At 45.4% G+C, this 13,288-nt stretch overlaps 1 protein-coding gene across 1 annotated transcript; it reads right to left on the bottom strand.

The window, feature by feature from the left end:
- Positions 1 to 10,396: 10,396 nt before the first annotated feature.
- On the bottom strand, positions 10,397 to 12,724 carry LOC117901546 (transcription factor MafB). Its single transcript, XM_034812339.1, has one exon. It carries the CDS (start codon positions 12,304 to 12,306, stop codon positions 10,843 to 10,845), a length of 1,464 nt encoding a protein of 487 aa, XP_034668230.1. The 5' UTR covers positions 12,307 to 12,724; the 3' UTR covers positions 10,397 to 10,842.
- Between the last annotated feature and the right edge of the window lie 564 nt (positions 12,725 to 13,288).

The raw sequence follows: 13,288 nt of genomic DNA, 5'->3' as shown, positions 1-13,288 counted from the left end.
GAAATTGTCTGAAGCGGAAGGAGAATCAGCGTTGAAAAAAGGCTAAGGGAGAGGAAAGATTTGCACAGCCAGATAGGACAAATGACACGTAGCCGGACCCTGGACCCTGGCCGAAAACGGACCCGCATACAGAGCGTGCTGGACACCCTCTAAAAAATATTTGTTCACACATGGGGGGTCACACCAGTCACCAGCAACTTGACCAGCAACGAGCAGCACTGCAGTCACGTGTGACTCGCCTCCTTCCTTCTCCCTTTGTGTGTCGTGTTTGCCCGTACCCCAACGCATAAATTGCATTCCTCTACCCCTCTAACCCCTGCGAGTCCCGCAACGTTATTTAAACTAAATCAAGTCCGGGATATATCAGCGGCAAATTGGCAAGCCAGGAGTCGAGACTCAAACGGATGAGCATAAAAATAATCATAAACGTTTATCACATGACCAGTGGACAAGCGAGAGAAGCGCCAGGAGATAAAAGGGATGGGGGATAGGGGATGGCGCTGAGGATGGGGATGAGCACGGGAGAGATTTGATGAAAAGGATAGCACAAATTTGAACAGAAAAGGAACGTGATGGAACGCGATATTTTCTCCAATTTTCTCAGACTCAATGTGGGTCACACCAAGTGGATTTTTTGACGGTTATACTGATTGGGCAGGAAGCGGGAACAAACGTTGATATGCCAGCCGGAACACTGAGCAGGAAAAACAAGTAATAGAAGTAAAGGAAAGGAAGAGAATATACAAAAATCAAGACTGTAGGATTTACTTTTGTTCATGAATTTGTAAACACATTTTCGTACCATATTCTTCTTGTTTATAACCCTCCAATTAATACATAATTTCCATATTATTCATTCAGATCTTATAGACTTATCCGCCCCGCTATGAGATGCTTCAACTAGATGACCTAAAGTACCCGAAGTACGAGACTATATCGTAGTAGTTTAACGATACATCATGCAGTAAATAATTTCCCATCCAAAAAGTTCCTCTTTCCCAGGTTTCAGAGACATTTAATATTAAAATAAATACCTACACCGCTATGGATAAGCTTGTAAGTATCCTTTTCATACACATGTGAGACTACGTGTACGTTCCATCTCCTATTTCCGTCAGCCCCTTCCAACACTTCCTTCCAATCAAAAACGGAACACCCCGAAAATTCCTCTTAAGTGATTTTAAACTGGCAACTTCCGCTCTGCATTGTGCTCGCAGACTGTCGCCGGTACATGTTGTTGGGCGTGGAAACAATGTTGGCTTGGCGAAACAATGAGCACTTATCAAGCACAGATTTCCACCTTTCCACACATGGAAGACCAATTCCAGAGCTAGCCACACACATGAACAGAGTCAGTCTCCTTTGGCTCGCAATTAAATTTTTGCCATTTGCCCAAACCAATTCCCTGGCTTGTATTTACATCAAATGAGGGTCATTAAGCTGCTGCCCAGTGTTCCACAGTGCCAAAGCAACATTTATCGATGGGTATTGGGTTCCCCCGGTCTTTGGGCCTGTATGTACTCGTATGTGTGCTAATCTCTTAATGCGTTTAGCGAACATTTCTATTTGCTTAATGAATTGTTACCGAATACATTCACTTCTCTCTCGTTCTGCTTTCTGGTATTCATTTATTCACTGCGTCGGGTCATTTGTCGACGTTTGTCTTTTGATTTGGAACGGTTTGGTTTGGGTCCGCCTGCGGTGGTATGGCAGAAAGCACATTAGGAACATGAGGTGGAGGCAGAGGCTGAGAAGTTGGTGACAGAAGTTGGCCATTGGGGTCGCTCAATTAGGTTGATTGAGCTTTACTTTGCATCATGGTCAGTGTCAGGTCGGGGGTATTGTTTAAAAGTAAAGTTCAATAAGTGATTGAATACAATTTAAATGGTAAATAAATAGGAGTTTCACGTTGTTCGTGATCTGGTCTCGCACAAAACCTTTTTCGCCGCAGTCTGCATTGTAACTCTCTCGGCATCTCTCTCGCCGATCTGCTTTCCGCTCTCGCCTGAATTCGCTCTCGTCTGAATTCGCTCTCCTTCGTTCTTTGCGTTCTGTTTTCGCGTTTGGCGGCAGCACGAGTTAGTGTTTTGTATAACCGTTTTTGCCAGTAATTAAAGGTATCAAAAATATTAATAGTTGGCCGCATAAACATTGCAATGCGACATCACATATGTAACAATAAATCTAGCCCCAATCCCCGCTGGTAAACGTTTTCCATTGCAAGATCACGCTCCACTAAACAGAAAACAAAAGAAAAAGTAAGCAAAATCCGAGTTCGCATGTGACTTGATCTAACAAATACATTTAAGAGCATATCCGCTTGTGGGGGGAGGGGACACACATTTGAGTTGCTTTTAACTGCAGCCGCAATATCTAACTATGAACCATAATTTTATTACCCCCGCGACAAGGATATGGAGGGGAGTCCTGGCACGATGTGAGCGATATGCAGCGATTGGTTACGGCATAAATTACAATCAAAATGAATTGATATGCGTGTTAATAAACGGGGAGCAGAGTATGGCGTTTGGCAGAAAGCGTAGGTCGAGACAGGAAGTAAAGCAGTTTGGCAGCCACCACGGGAATGGCGGCATTTCGATTTTACGCTTTTATGATTTCTCGATTTTGGTTGGGCGAGGACAGCAGGGGGAACGTATGTACGAAGGGGCATGCGAAGAGTACGTACAGGAGAGGACAAAGGAGGACAGTGGAGGAGTGGAAAGTGTGCGTCTGGAGACTCGCTCTTAATTAATAAGCCCGGGCAAAAATTGTGTGTGTTTGTTTGCTAAATATTTGCCATTGCATAAATTAAGGCCGCACTGGCACCGGCACTCGCACTCCAGCCAGGTACAGTACCACAGCCAGCAGACAAGCGTCGATAACCAGAGACAGAAACAGAAGCAAAAGCAGAGACATGCCGGAGAGGAGAGTGGGAACAGTCCTGAAATTGAAATGTTCTGTCCATGCCAGAGAGATTGTATAATTATCGAGCCGGCTCTGTTGGCATTGTGTGTGTGTGTGTGTAATTCAATATTAATTAAATCATCCAATTGCATGTACAACAATAAATAAATTAAGCCTCGAACTGACGGAATGCTGATCCCTGCAATCGATTCCGATGCCTCTGTCGTTTCTTTTTTCATTCTCCAATTTATTGCAAATTCAGCAGAAGCCATTTGCGAAAAAAATGTATTTAATTTCAGTTGGTTTTTTGTGTAATTTCGGCTGCGAGCTGTTCGGACAACAATATGTTGGCAGAAATATTTAAATTGATTTATTAAAAAATAATTTATGAAGTTTTTTATAACCTCATTATGCGCTCTCCGTCTCTCCGCCGAGAAAGAGCTGCCAAGCCCGACTTGTGCCACGCCAATCACTTTTTTCCCAGTTGTTGCTTTTTGCTTTTTATTTAGTTTTTTATACATTTTATTTTAGTTTTCCGCTCGGGGGTTCAGTGACCGACAGTGTCGACCCCAGAGTGCTGACACGAGCTTCGATGTCGCTCCCCCCTTCGCCCAACCTCGTGTTGCAATCGCTTCGAATCGCTGTCTCCGGTCTCCCGTCACCCGTCTTTTGGCTTTTGCATTATTCCTAATCAGCGAAAAATCGTTGCGAAACTGAGGTGATATTTGCAACGCGAAAACCCGTGCGAGAGAACGATCGCATTTGAGAGCAGAATCTATAGCAAGATCTTCATTCTCTGTTCTCTGTCGCCAGTCGCCTGTGCAAGGTGGAGAGATAATAATAAAAGTCTCACTGAAAAGCGCATTAAGCTATTAAGAAACTAATACACTAATCAGGGGCTCGAAAGGAACATGCTATGAAGTTTTGGTGGTATTTTTCTCGGGAATACCTGTTCAAGCGAGCGAAATGCATCATATTTATGAGAATGAGCCACATAGAATATAGAGCAACATATGAAGGCCGAAGGTATACAACACTTTACGGAAGATCTTTATTATAAGACTCCGATTGAGCTGCCATTTCTTCTCCGAAGAAAGCTTTAAAGATAGGGAAACAGCAATAATGGCTCTAGAAACCCAGGAAAAATTCCTACCCAATCAAACATTAAACCTTTTAGTGGTATACATTTTCTTACAAACGATTGATGACTTCAAAGTGTCTCATTGCACTTGTCTGTGGCTGGGAAAGGCATTGTTTACGGGTTTCATTTTCACGTAAACGTGAGGGAAGCCAATGTTTTTGTTCCCACGGTTCTTGAACAGATTTCAAGGTAACTGATCGACTTGAAGAGCCGCTGTTTACATGTCTAGGAGGGAAATGCTTTAAGCGAAATTCCAAAATCAGGTTAGGGAAGAGAATCTTTAGAGGATCTTTAAATATTTCCAAGAATGCCCGACATGAGACTCGTTCTATGTGCCAAATTCTAAGCTTCTAGTGCAAAACATTCTTTTTATTTGTTGCCCACCTTCCACATTCCACAGCTTAGATTCCAGGAAACTCTCGGGGAGTGTACTCCATCTTCAGCCATATTAAAATACATTTACTTGTGTCTCATATCATAACTCTTTTGGCTTGCACTCATTACTCATCTGGCTGCTGCTTTTTGTTTGCCTCTTTACATAAGAACCGCAAAATGTAAGGAAAAATGAAAACGAAATGAAAATAAAATCTGCACACTCTGCGGAAAGAAAACACCACAGACCAAAGAGAAGCAACAAAGAATAAAAAATAAAAAAATTATAAATACAAAAACAAAGCTTGAGTGCACCTGTGTGGCGACACCACTACCTGGTTGTGGCTTCTTGGATTGCCGGGGGTTGGGTGTAGCAGCGGGCAGCGGGTCTCTGCAACCTTCTGGTAAACGCGAACGCTCAGTGAAGGTTGCCCCAGAATAGCTTCAACCATCACCCAACCATCCCGCCGCCCCTCTCCGTGCTCGGACACCGCACAGTTCTGGTTCTTTTTTTGGGGCAAAATCAAATTCAACCAATTTGTAATGGCCCGGAATTGAAGGAAAAGGCAAATGTCTTCATATGCTTCATGCTAAGGCTGCCTTCCAAGTCTGTGTCTCTCTTTTTTATGGGCCACAGCCAATGAACCAGATAGACATCCTGCCGTGGCCCACACACACGAACGCCCCAACCATTCAGAAGGGTTTCGACAAGCGTTGGGACTAGGAGATGCCCTGTAACAGCATTTAGAATAAAGAAAAGGAACATCTCAATGTAAATATATCTTTCAAAAGTAATTTTATGTATTGAAATTTTGTGTGCCAAAATGTTGGTAATATTTCCTCGGTCATTCCCCGTTTGCACATACCCTTGCAGCCCACATCTACAGGGTATGCACATGCACAGTGGGGGTAAGAGCCAAAATGTGATTTAATTTATTATTACAAACGTTAAAGGAGTCGTCCCTGGACAGGGTCCAGACAAAGTTCGACTCTCTGGCAGGGCTGGGGGGGTCGAAAAGCGATTTACGGCAGCGCATCAATACAACGCACAGCAGCAGGACGCGGGGGGGACTGGCAAATGAGTTCCATTTATATCGTTGGTCATTACGGAAATTATGCGACGCCGAGGCAGCGCCCTGGAGTAGATACACTGGGCACGGAAGCGGTATAAAACGATAAAGATACATTGCAAACGGAAGTCGAAGTATGAAAATCGCCTCGGGGACGACGACGAGGACGACGACGACAACTGCATGGCAAAGGATATACTCGTACGGGCATGAATGACACTGGACATGAAGACGCGTCCCAGCCTACTGCCCACTGACACGGATTGGGGGGTGAAAGTCGTAAAAAACAGCAGAGCAGAGCAGACCAGAGCCCATCAATAAAAAACGCAAGACAATGGACCGTGCTGTGAGGGGGAACTTACTCGTAATCCAAGGCAAGACGAAGGAAGCTTTAGACTCTCACAAGATGCCAGCCCAGAGATTAGAGCTGGGAATAAGTCAGTGGAAAAAGGAAGTGACGCGATCTCAATGTTTGAGATACAGTTTTTGGTCGCTTATCAGCTGGACATGAAAACTTAAAGAAAACACTTACTAGCATATTGATTTGGAATGTCTTTCGGTAGAGGAGAGTAGAGCTAAAGAGCAACAAATGGGAACATTTTAAGTGTACTTTGCCCGAGACAGAAATTCGATTTTAGGCCTCGATGAGTAAATAATTTTCTCATACTTAGAATCTCTTTAAAACAATCTTTAATACAAATTCCAAAACGATTAGGTGAATGTTTGCACTTTTTAAATTCTTACACAAAATCTGCAGAGCGATAACCACAAAACAAATCGAGTTTGATAGAAAATTGTATCATCTTTCACAGGATTTTTGGATCTTGTTGATAGAATGGATATACTTGAAGTTATGGCAACTCAAAGATCTACATTCTACTAATTTTAATGTTTCTACAACTGTAACAATTATTTAAAATATTTTTGTGTATGGCATGCTCAGTTCTTTAGACGTCAACTCGTTAGTGCCATCTATTTCTAACCAAATTAGCTACTAATCATTTAAATTGCTCAAAGAATGCCAAAGGGGCGAATTTATTGGCGATTTATTAACAACAAAACCGCTTCAAATCTTCCTTCAAAGAGATTCGCTCCCTTCTCATCGAATTGCCAGTGCATTGTCGAGTTCCATAACTCGCTTTCTGCTTAGATTTATTATAAGAAGTGATGTACAAACGAGCTGCTATAGAAGTTATAGCTTACTACAACTCATGGCGAAAGTTTCACCCACCCAAACTATCCTTTCACATTCTCGTACGTCAATGATTGATAAGCTTTTGGCCGAGAAACTTCTTGGCACTTGTCCTTTGACGCGATAAATTTCCTTTTTTCAGCGCTGCCAAAATGAGATTTACGAGCATATTTTGGAAAAACTTTTAGCCAGAAGCAGAGCTGAGAGGCTGAGACTGAGACTGAGACTGAACAAAGCAGCGACTAATGAGCCTTTGAAGGACCGCCGAACGAAGGCATTGGAAATCTTCATTAAGCTAATGAGTGGACCACCGACAGGAATGATTGTGCAAATATTTTGAATGGCAACTTGTGTGTTAACGATTTAAGGTTAAAGTCAGTTGGGGAAAATGGGAACAGAGACCACCCCCACCCTCTTTGTCAATGTCAACGCTACGTGTGTGGCATAGCAAAGCAAAGAGAGAGAGAGAGAGAGCCACGCGATAGACACGGAAACAGAGCAGAAGCAGTGGAAGCCACCCAATCATGCGGCCATCCATGCGATTACATGTGTGAACTATCGATTGAATTAAGAACAAAAAGGAACGAGGGAGGGGGGGAGGGTCTGAGGCAGGGGACAGCCACTTAAGCGTGTCGCTTGGCTCGTTGCTGCTGGCTGGCTGGCTCATCCACTTGAGGAACGTAATAAAAAACGCACCCACACACACCCCGCACCAGCCCCATTCCAATCCAATCCCACAGCCGCAGCTCATCAAAGCCGTCACACGTCGCAGTGCAGGCATAAAAAGAGTGCCCCGAGTACGCAGCATAATCAAACTGAAACGGTGTTCGGACCATAATAATGTTGACAATCATCCCAGTTGGCAGTTGCCTGTCCTGTCCTGTCCTCTCTTGTCCTGCCCCTAAGCACTGATTATGCCCGAGATGAACTTATCCCCATGGTCATGACAATTCACCGATTGTCATTGACGTGTCTATAAATTTCCAAGAGACCAGCCCACACTTGACATCCACTTCTTAGTGTCTGTCTGTCAACCCTGCGGCTGAAAGACTTTCGGCTGCCAGCGATTTGCATCAGAATTTCATAATTATTGTTTAAACTGCACTTGAAAGCCAAGGAAAACCCCAAAATTGTCGCAGAGCTTAAGGTTGAATTATATTGGAACAGAAAGAATATTGTGTACCTTCATATGGGATGGTTTGGAGCATAATCGAAGCCTGTCTTGCCACGATTTATATTCATTTAAATGGCGTTTAGCAGTGGTCTTGCTTTCCCTTTTTGTTTTAACTTCTTGCATGCGCCGTTTGCATGACCGAAAACCAAAAGAAATCCGACACTTCCTGCTGGAAGAACCAAAAAAATAAATAATAATAAAGAAGAAAATGCAAAGCGCTCGGCATAAAATGGCCACTTGATGGTCGTGTCGGGTATAAAAAAACCAAAATCGACAAAAATTGTTGCGCAACTGTTGGCCGATCGGGTTGTGGCCGCCATCGACGAGGGGAGGAGGAGAAGACAGGAAATTCACATATTCAAAATAATAAATAAATTCAAGACCCAGAGCACAAAAAAAAAACCGAGAACGATCTGGAGACGGAGCCAAATCTGAAATGCAATCAAAACAAACAAACTTGAAAAACTAAAAGTTTTATTAATGAAAAGTTACAAGGTCCAAACATTGATTCGCAGCCACAACCAAGTGGTCCAGAGCCGATCTGGAATTACCGAATTACGCCTTGGACTGCGACTGCGACTCCGACTCCGACTCCGAGTTGGATTGGTGTCTCGGTGGTCTCGGTCCCCTCTTTGGGGAACGCTTCTGATGTTGTTGTTGATCTTCATGTTGATGATTGTAATTTGATGCTGCAGCTCCAGCTCCAACGGCATCGCCATCGTCATCGGCATCGCCTCCTTCTGCTCCTGCATGCGCCGTTACGCGACTCGTGTTTGTTGATAGTACTTTGGGGGCACTCAGCTGGGGACTGCTGACTGCTGACACCATCGGAGTCTGCAGTCCGGAGATTGAATTGGACTGGATTTGTTTATTGTTGATTTTGGTCTGCTTTATCAATGCCGACAGACCACACAGCGTATGCAATTCTATGAAAAAGAGGGGGAGATCTCCAGATCGCCCTCCCTAAGGGTGCAAGTTGAGATTTGGAGCCAAAGGATGATTCAACTGAAAACCAAACCTCGATCGCAACTGTTGGAGTAAAAGGTTTGATGCATGGCAATAAAGGAAGATCTGCAAAATGAAGTTATTTAACCAGCAATTGCATCTACATGAAGGAAATTTAAGACTCCAGTATGTATTTTTTTTAAAGACAAAGAATGAGGACTCGCATCATGTTCAAGTGAGTTAAATACATTAAATAGGAATAATCCTTCTTTGTGTTAAACCTTTTTGGACTGTTCTTAAAAGTATAGCTTGCAGTACATTTCTGGAGCAAAGATTCAACGTGGTTCTATCCGTGTGTACCCAACATCTCTCAACACGTACGCCCTGTCCTGCCCTCGAATATAGTTTTAGTCGAATGCAAAGTGAAGGCAAGCAATGCTTGTCTTTAAATTATGGATGATGCACACAGAGTCAAGCATTAAGCATTCATCGAGTTATCCATTGCTCTATGTAAAAAAGCTTCCCTTGTTACCTGTAACTCAGGTGAATTGTACTTACAGATGAATATGAAATTTGTTTCGCAATTTTACCAGACATGTGGATACAATCATTTTGAAGACTGGCTCTCCAATATGCTGCCAGTTTACCTGAAAATTCCTTGCGAGTTATTCTTAAATTTGTATTTTCCCTTGATTAAACTATAAGGATTCTCCAATAAATTTCATCGGTAGAGGATCTTCGGCATCTTCAATTAGGCATCGCTGTTTCGGGAGTTTTTTTTGTTACTAACTGCTAGAATTGCTCCCTTTAGGCTTGCTCACTGTAAATATCTAATGGAATTTCCATTACACAGAAAAAGATACACTTTGAGTTGTAATGTTAAATTAGATTTATTACTAACTTGATTTATGCACACTTATCAGCTACTCACAATGTTTCGTTAATTTTAATTTATTTATAATTTCTTGCACTACTCGTAAGTGTTCTTCTGTATTCAGTAATCCGTGACACTCGAGAGACACACGGAATGTGTGCCCAAAAAAGAATCTTAAATGTACAGAATTGGCGTTGTATCTTTGTATCTGTTTTGTTTATTATTTAAATCGGTGTGTGGGTGTGTATGTACATTATTGTTTGCAATTATTGTATTACATTATGCATATAGGACTTGTTTGTTCAGTTTTAGTTTAGTTTTGATTTGCTTTGTTTGGTTTTTCATTTTTACAGTTTGGTATTTTGGTATTTTATCAGTACAAGCACTTGAAGTATTTTAAACGTAATACAACCTTTAGTTTAGTATGTTTTGTGGTGGAACGAAGGACTAAAACAGGGAACCAAAAACAATAGAAAACGAATCCTCTAAGATCAACATTACAGCTACCATTTTTCAGTTATTACTTTTCAGTTATGATATCTATACGCTTCTGCTCGCTCTTAATACTAGAAGGGAAACTAAAACTAGAACTAATCAACAAATAAGCGTGTGTTACTAACTCGTAATTTGTAATTTGTAATTTGTAATTTTTTAATCGTAATACAATGTAGCGATCGATCGGTAATCAGAAGCTGCAAAATGATTCTCCTTCTCTTTCCGTTTTCTTTTCCGATTTTGATTTGATTTTGCTTTTCGTGTGGCTTCCTCTATACAATGTTTGTTCTTTATACAAATGTGTTTTTTAATCAATTTGTTGCCTATAGTCTCAGGCTGATAATCAGCAAAAGTTCCCTCCAAACATGATCCACTCTCTCGCTCTCTCTCTCTCTCTCTCTCTCTCTTTCCCTATTTATAACTTTAGCTTTAAAATATCTCAAACTGAATTCTAAACGGAATTTATTGTCACAATCCTAAAAAAAAGAGAGACTTGGAATAGGTTTTTGTTGGCGGGGAAACACTCCCTGGGGTGGGGGGAAAATACCTTTTGGAACACCTTTTTCTTGGAGTGGTTTCAGCCACTCAGTTAGCCAGCTGCTGGGCGGCCCACTGGTTGCCGCGTTGCTGATGCGAGGCTGTTGCGGAGGATGTGGTGGCTGCCGCCAGTTGGCGTCATAGGTAGAACTCCGGTGAGCTTTGGCTGTCGCCAGCTGCAGCCGGACCCCCTCCACCTGCAGCACCGATCCGCTGGAGGCGCTGCATGAGGGCGTCTCGCTCCTGGCAGACGCGCGAGTACTCGTGCTTGAGGCGGTGCAGGTCCTGGTTGAGCGAGCGATTGGCCTTCTCCAGTTCGTGGCGTTGGTGCAGGCGCTTGGAGCGGCAGTTCTGGGCGTAGCCGCGGTTCTTCAGGGTCCGCCGCTTCTGCTTCAGGCGCACCACCTCCTCGCGAGGGCAGCCGTGAAGCCGCTTGTTCAGCTCCCGCACTGTGAGCGTGGTCAGCATGTCGTCATTGATGCAGTCCTCCAGCGTGGCATTGCTGTATGCTCCCGAGCAGGTGTGAGGCGACATGTTGGTCGAGGATCTCGTCGAGCTGGCCGACATGGGGCGGCAGGGCTGGAGGGCCGCTCGGGTGAGCACGCAGCCTCCGCCCACGCTGCTGCTGCCGCTGCTGATGTTGGAGCCCGGCACCTGGGGCAGGCAGTTGGGCGTGACCGAGCCGGAGGCTGCCGCATACGATGCCGTGTGGGAGTGGGCGTGCGGGCTCGAGTGCATGTTGATGGGAGCCAGGTCGAGGTTGTGGAAGTGATGATGCGGATACTTGGCCTGCTGAAGCACAACCTGGTGGGGGTGCGGATGCGGGTGCGCGTGGGGATGGCCGTGCGGATACGGATGCGGATGGGTATGCGGATGGTGTTGGCTCTGCATCAGCGGCTGTCCATGATGATGGTGGTGAGCGGCGGCGGCCGCCTGCAGGGCATAGTCCCGCTGGCGATCCCACTCCTCGGCCTCCTCCTGGGAGCCGGGATAGGGCAGCGGCCGCAGATCGAGTGGCTGCTGGTCGGCACGTATGGAGTTGGTCAGCCACATCATTTCGTGGCTCAGTCCAGCGCTGACCACGGGCGCAGCCTCCTTCCTACAGCTACTGCTGCCCGTCGGCGAACCCACCACCGGCGGAGTCTCCGGCGGTGTGGAGGGCACGCCGCCTGGCACTCCGGCTGCCGACGAGGAGGATGTGTTGACCAGTATGGCCTGGCCGGGCATTGGGCCGTACTGCTCCGGTGGCGGCGAGAGTGGCTGCAGCCGGCGCTCATCTATGTGCCACTGGTGGCCCGAGAAGGAGCGAAGCTTGATGTGGGGCGACGGTGCCACCTCCTCGACGGCCACGGCTGCCTCTGGTGCAGCAAGTGCCAGCGGTTCCGGCACCACCTCCTCGGCAACCGGTGGCTCCCCATGCACAGTGGTCCACTTGACAGCCACCGGCTGTGGCGGACTGTGATCCTCCCGCTTCACGTGCCCAATGGCGGCGGCCACTGTCGCGTTGGCATTTGCGCTGCTGCCGGCAACCGGCACCTCCAGATGGTGCAGATCGAACTCCTGCACGTACGTGTCGGCTATTGTGGGATCTTCCATTTTCATTGGATCGATCGCGACCGGCCGGTCTCACATGCGAGGGTCGGGTCGGGGCAGGGTCAACTAGGACAACTATTCGGGGGCTAACCGGAGGGGCAACTCGCACTTGGCACTCGGATGGCACTCTCCGAAGTTTTTTCGTTAATCTTTCTTCTTCTTATTCTTCTTCCTTCCTTCGATCACTTTCGGGCACTAACTATCTCTTTTTGGCATTCTCTGTGTGCCTGCTCTCTCTTTCTCTCTCTCTTTTTGTGTTGCTCACTTTGGAATTTATGATATTTTCGCGAGCGCGTGTTCTGCCGCTCACCACGTCCAGTTTCAAAGAGTTAACGGTAGCGAATGAATCTGACTGCGGCTCCGGCTGATGACTGAAGGGTGGCTGGGATGGCCTGGAATGGCCGCGACGCGCGCAGCGCCTTAATTTTATATACATGTACGAGTGTACGGTGTACGGTGTGTAAGTAACGGCAAAAGCTAAAGACACGACATGCAAAAAAAAAACCGAATGCGACGACCACGACAACAACAGCTACATCGGCATCGGGCATCGGCAGCTTGAACGCCATTCGCTGGCTGCTGGCACGTTTGACTCCTGCTGGAACTGGAATTGGAAAATGGAGAAAAGCTTGCAGTGCCGCCGCCACCGCACACTTGTCGGCAGCAGCAACAACAACAACGACAACAGCAGCAGGAATCCACGAGAGAGCACAAGCCAGAGCACCAGAAAAGCCAACTGAGAGCTCCGAAGCTCGATGCACTGCACAGTGGGATCAGAAGCTAAGAAAACTGCTTGCAGAATGTATGTACATATGTGCATAAATTGAGTTCATGGGAAACTAATCGACAGTTACTAACATGACAGTTAAAATAATACGAATAGAAAACAATCAACTTGGTGTAGAACTAATAACAAACACATTACCACACGTTCCGCGTAGTTATCATTAAGCTCGCTCGCCACTCGTGGGGACGAACATTCCGCCCACTG

The sequence above is a fragment of the Drosophila subobscura genome, chromosome U, assembly GCF_008121235.1.
Source record: "Drosophila subobscura isolate 14011-0131.10 chromosome U, UCBerk_Dsub_1.0, whole genome shotgun sequence".
NCBI lineage: Eukaryota > Metazoa > Arthropoda > Insecta > Diptera > Drosophilidae > Drosophila > Drosophila subobscura.
The sequence above is the reverse complement of the archived record's forward strand: the minus strand, read 5'-3'. Positions and strand labels throughout refer to the sequence as shown.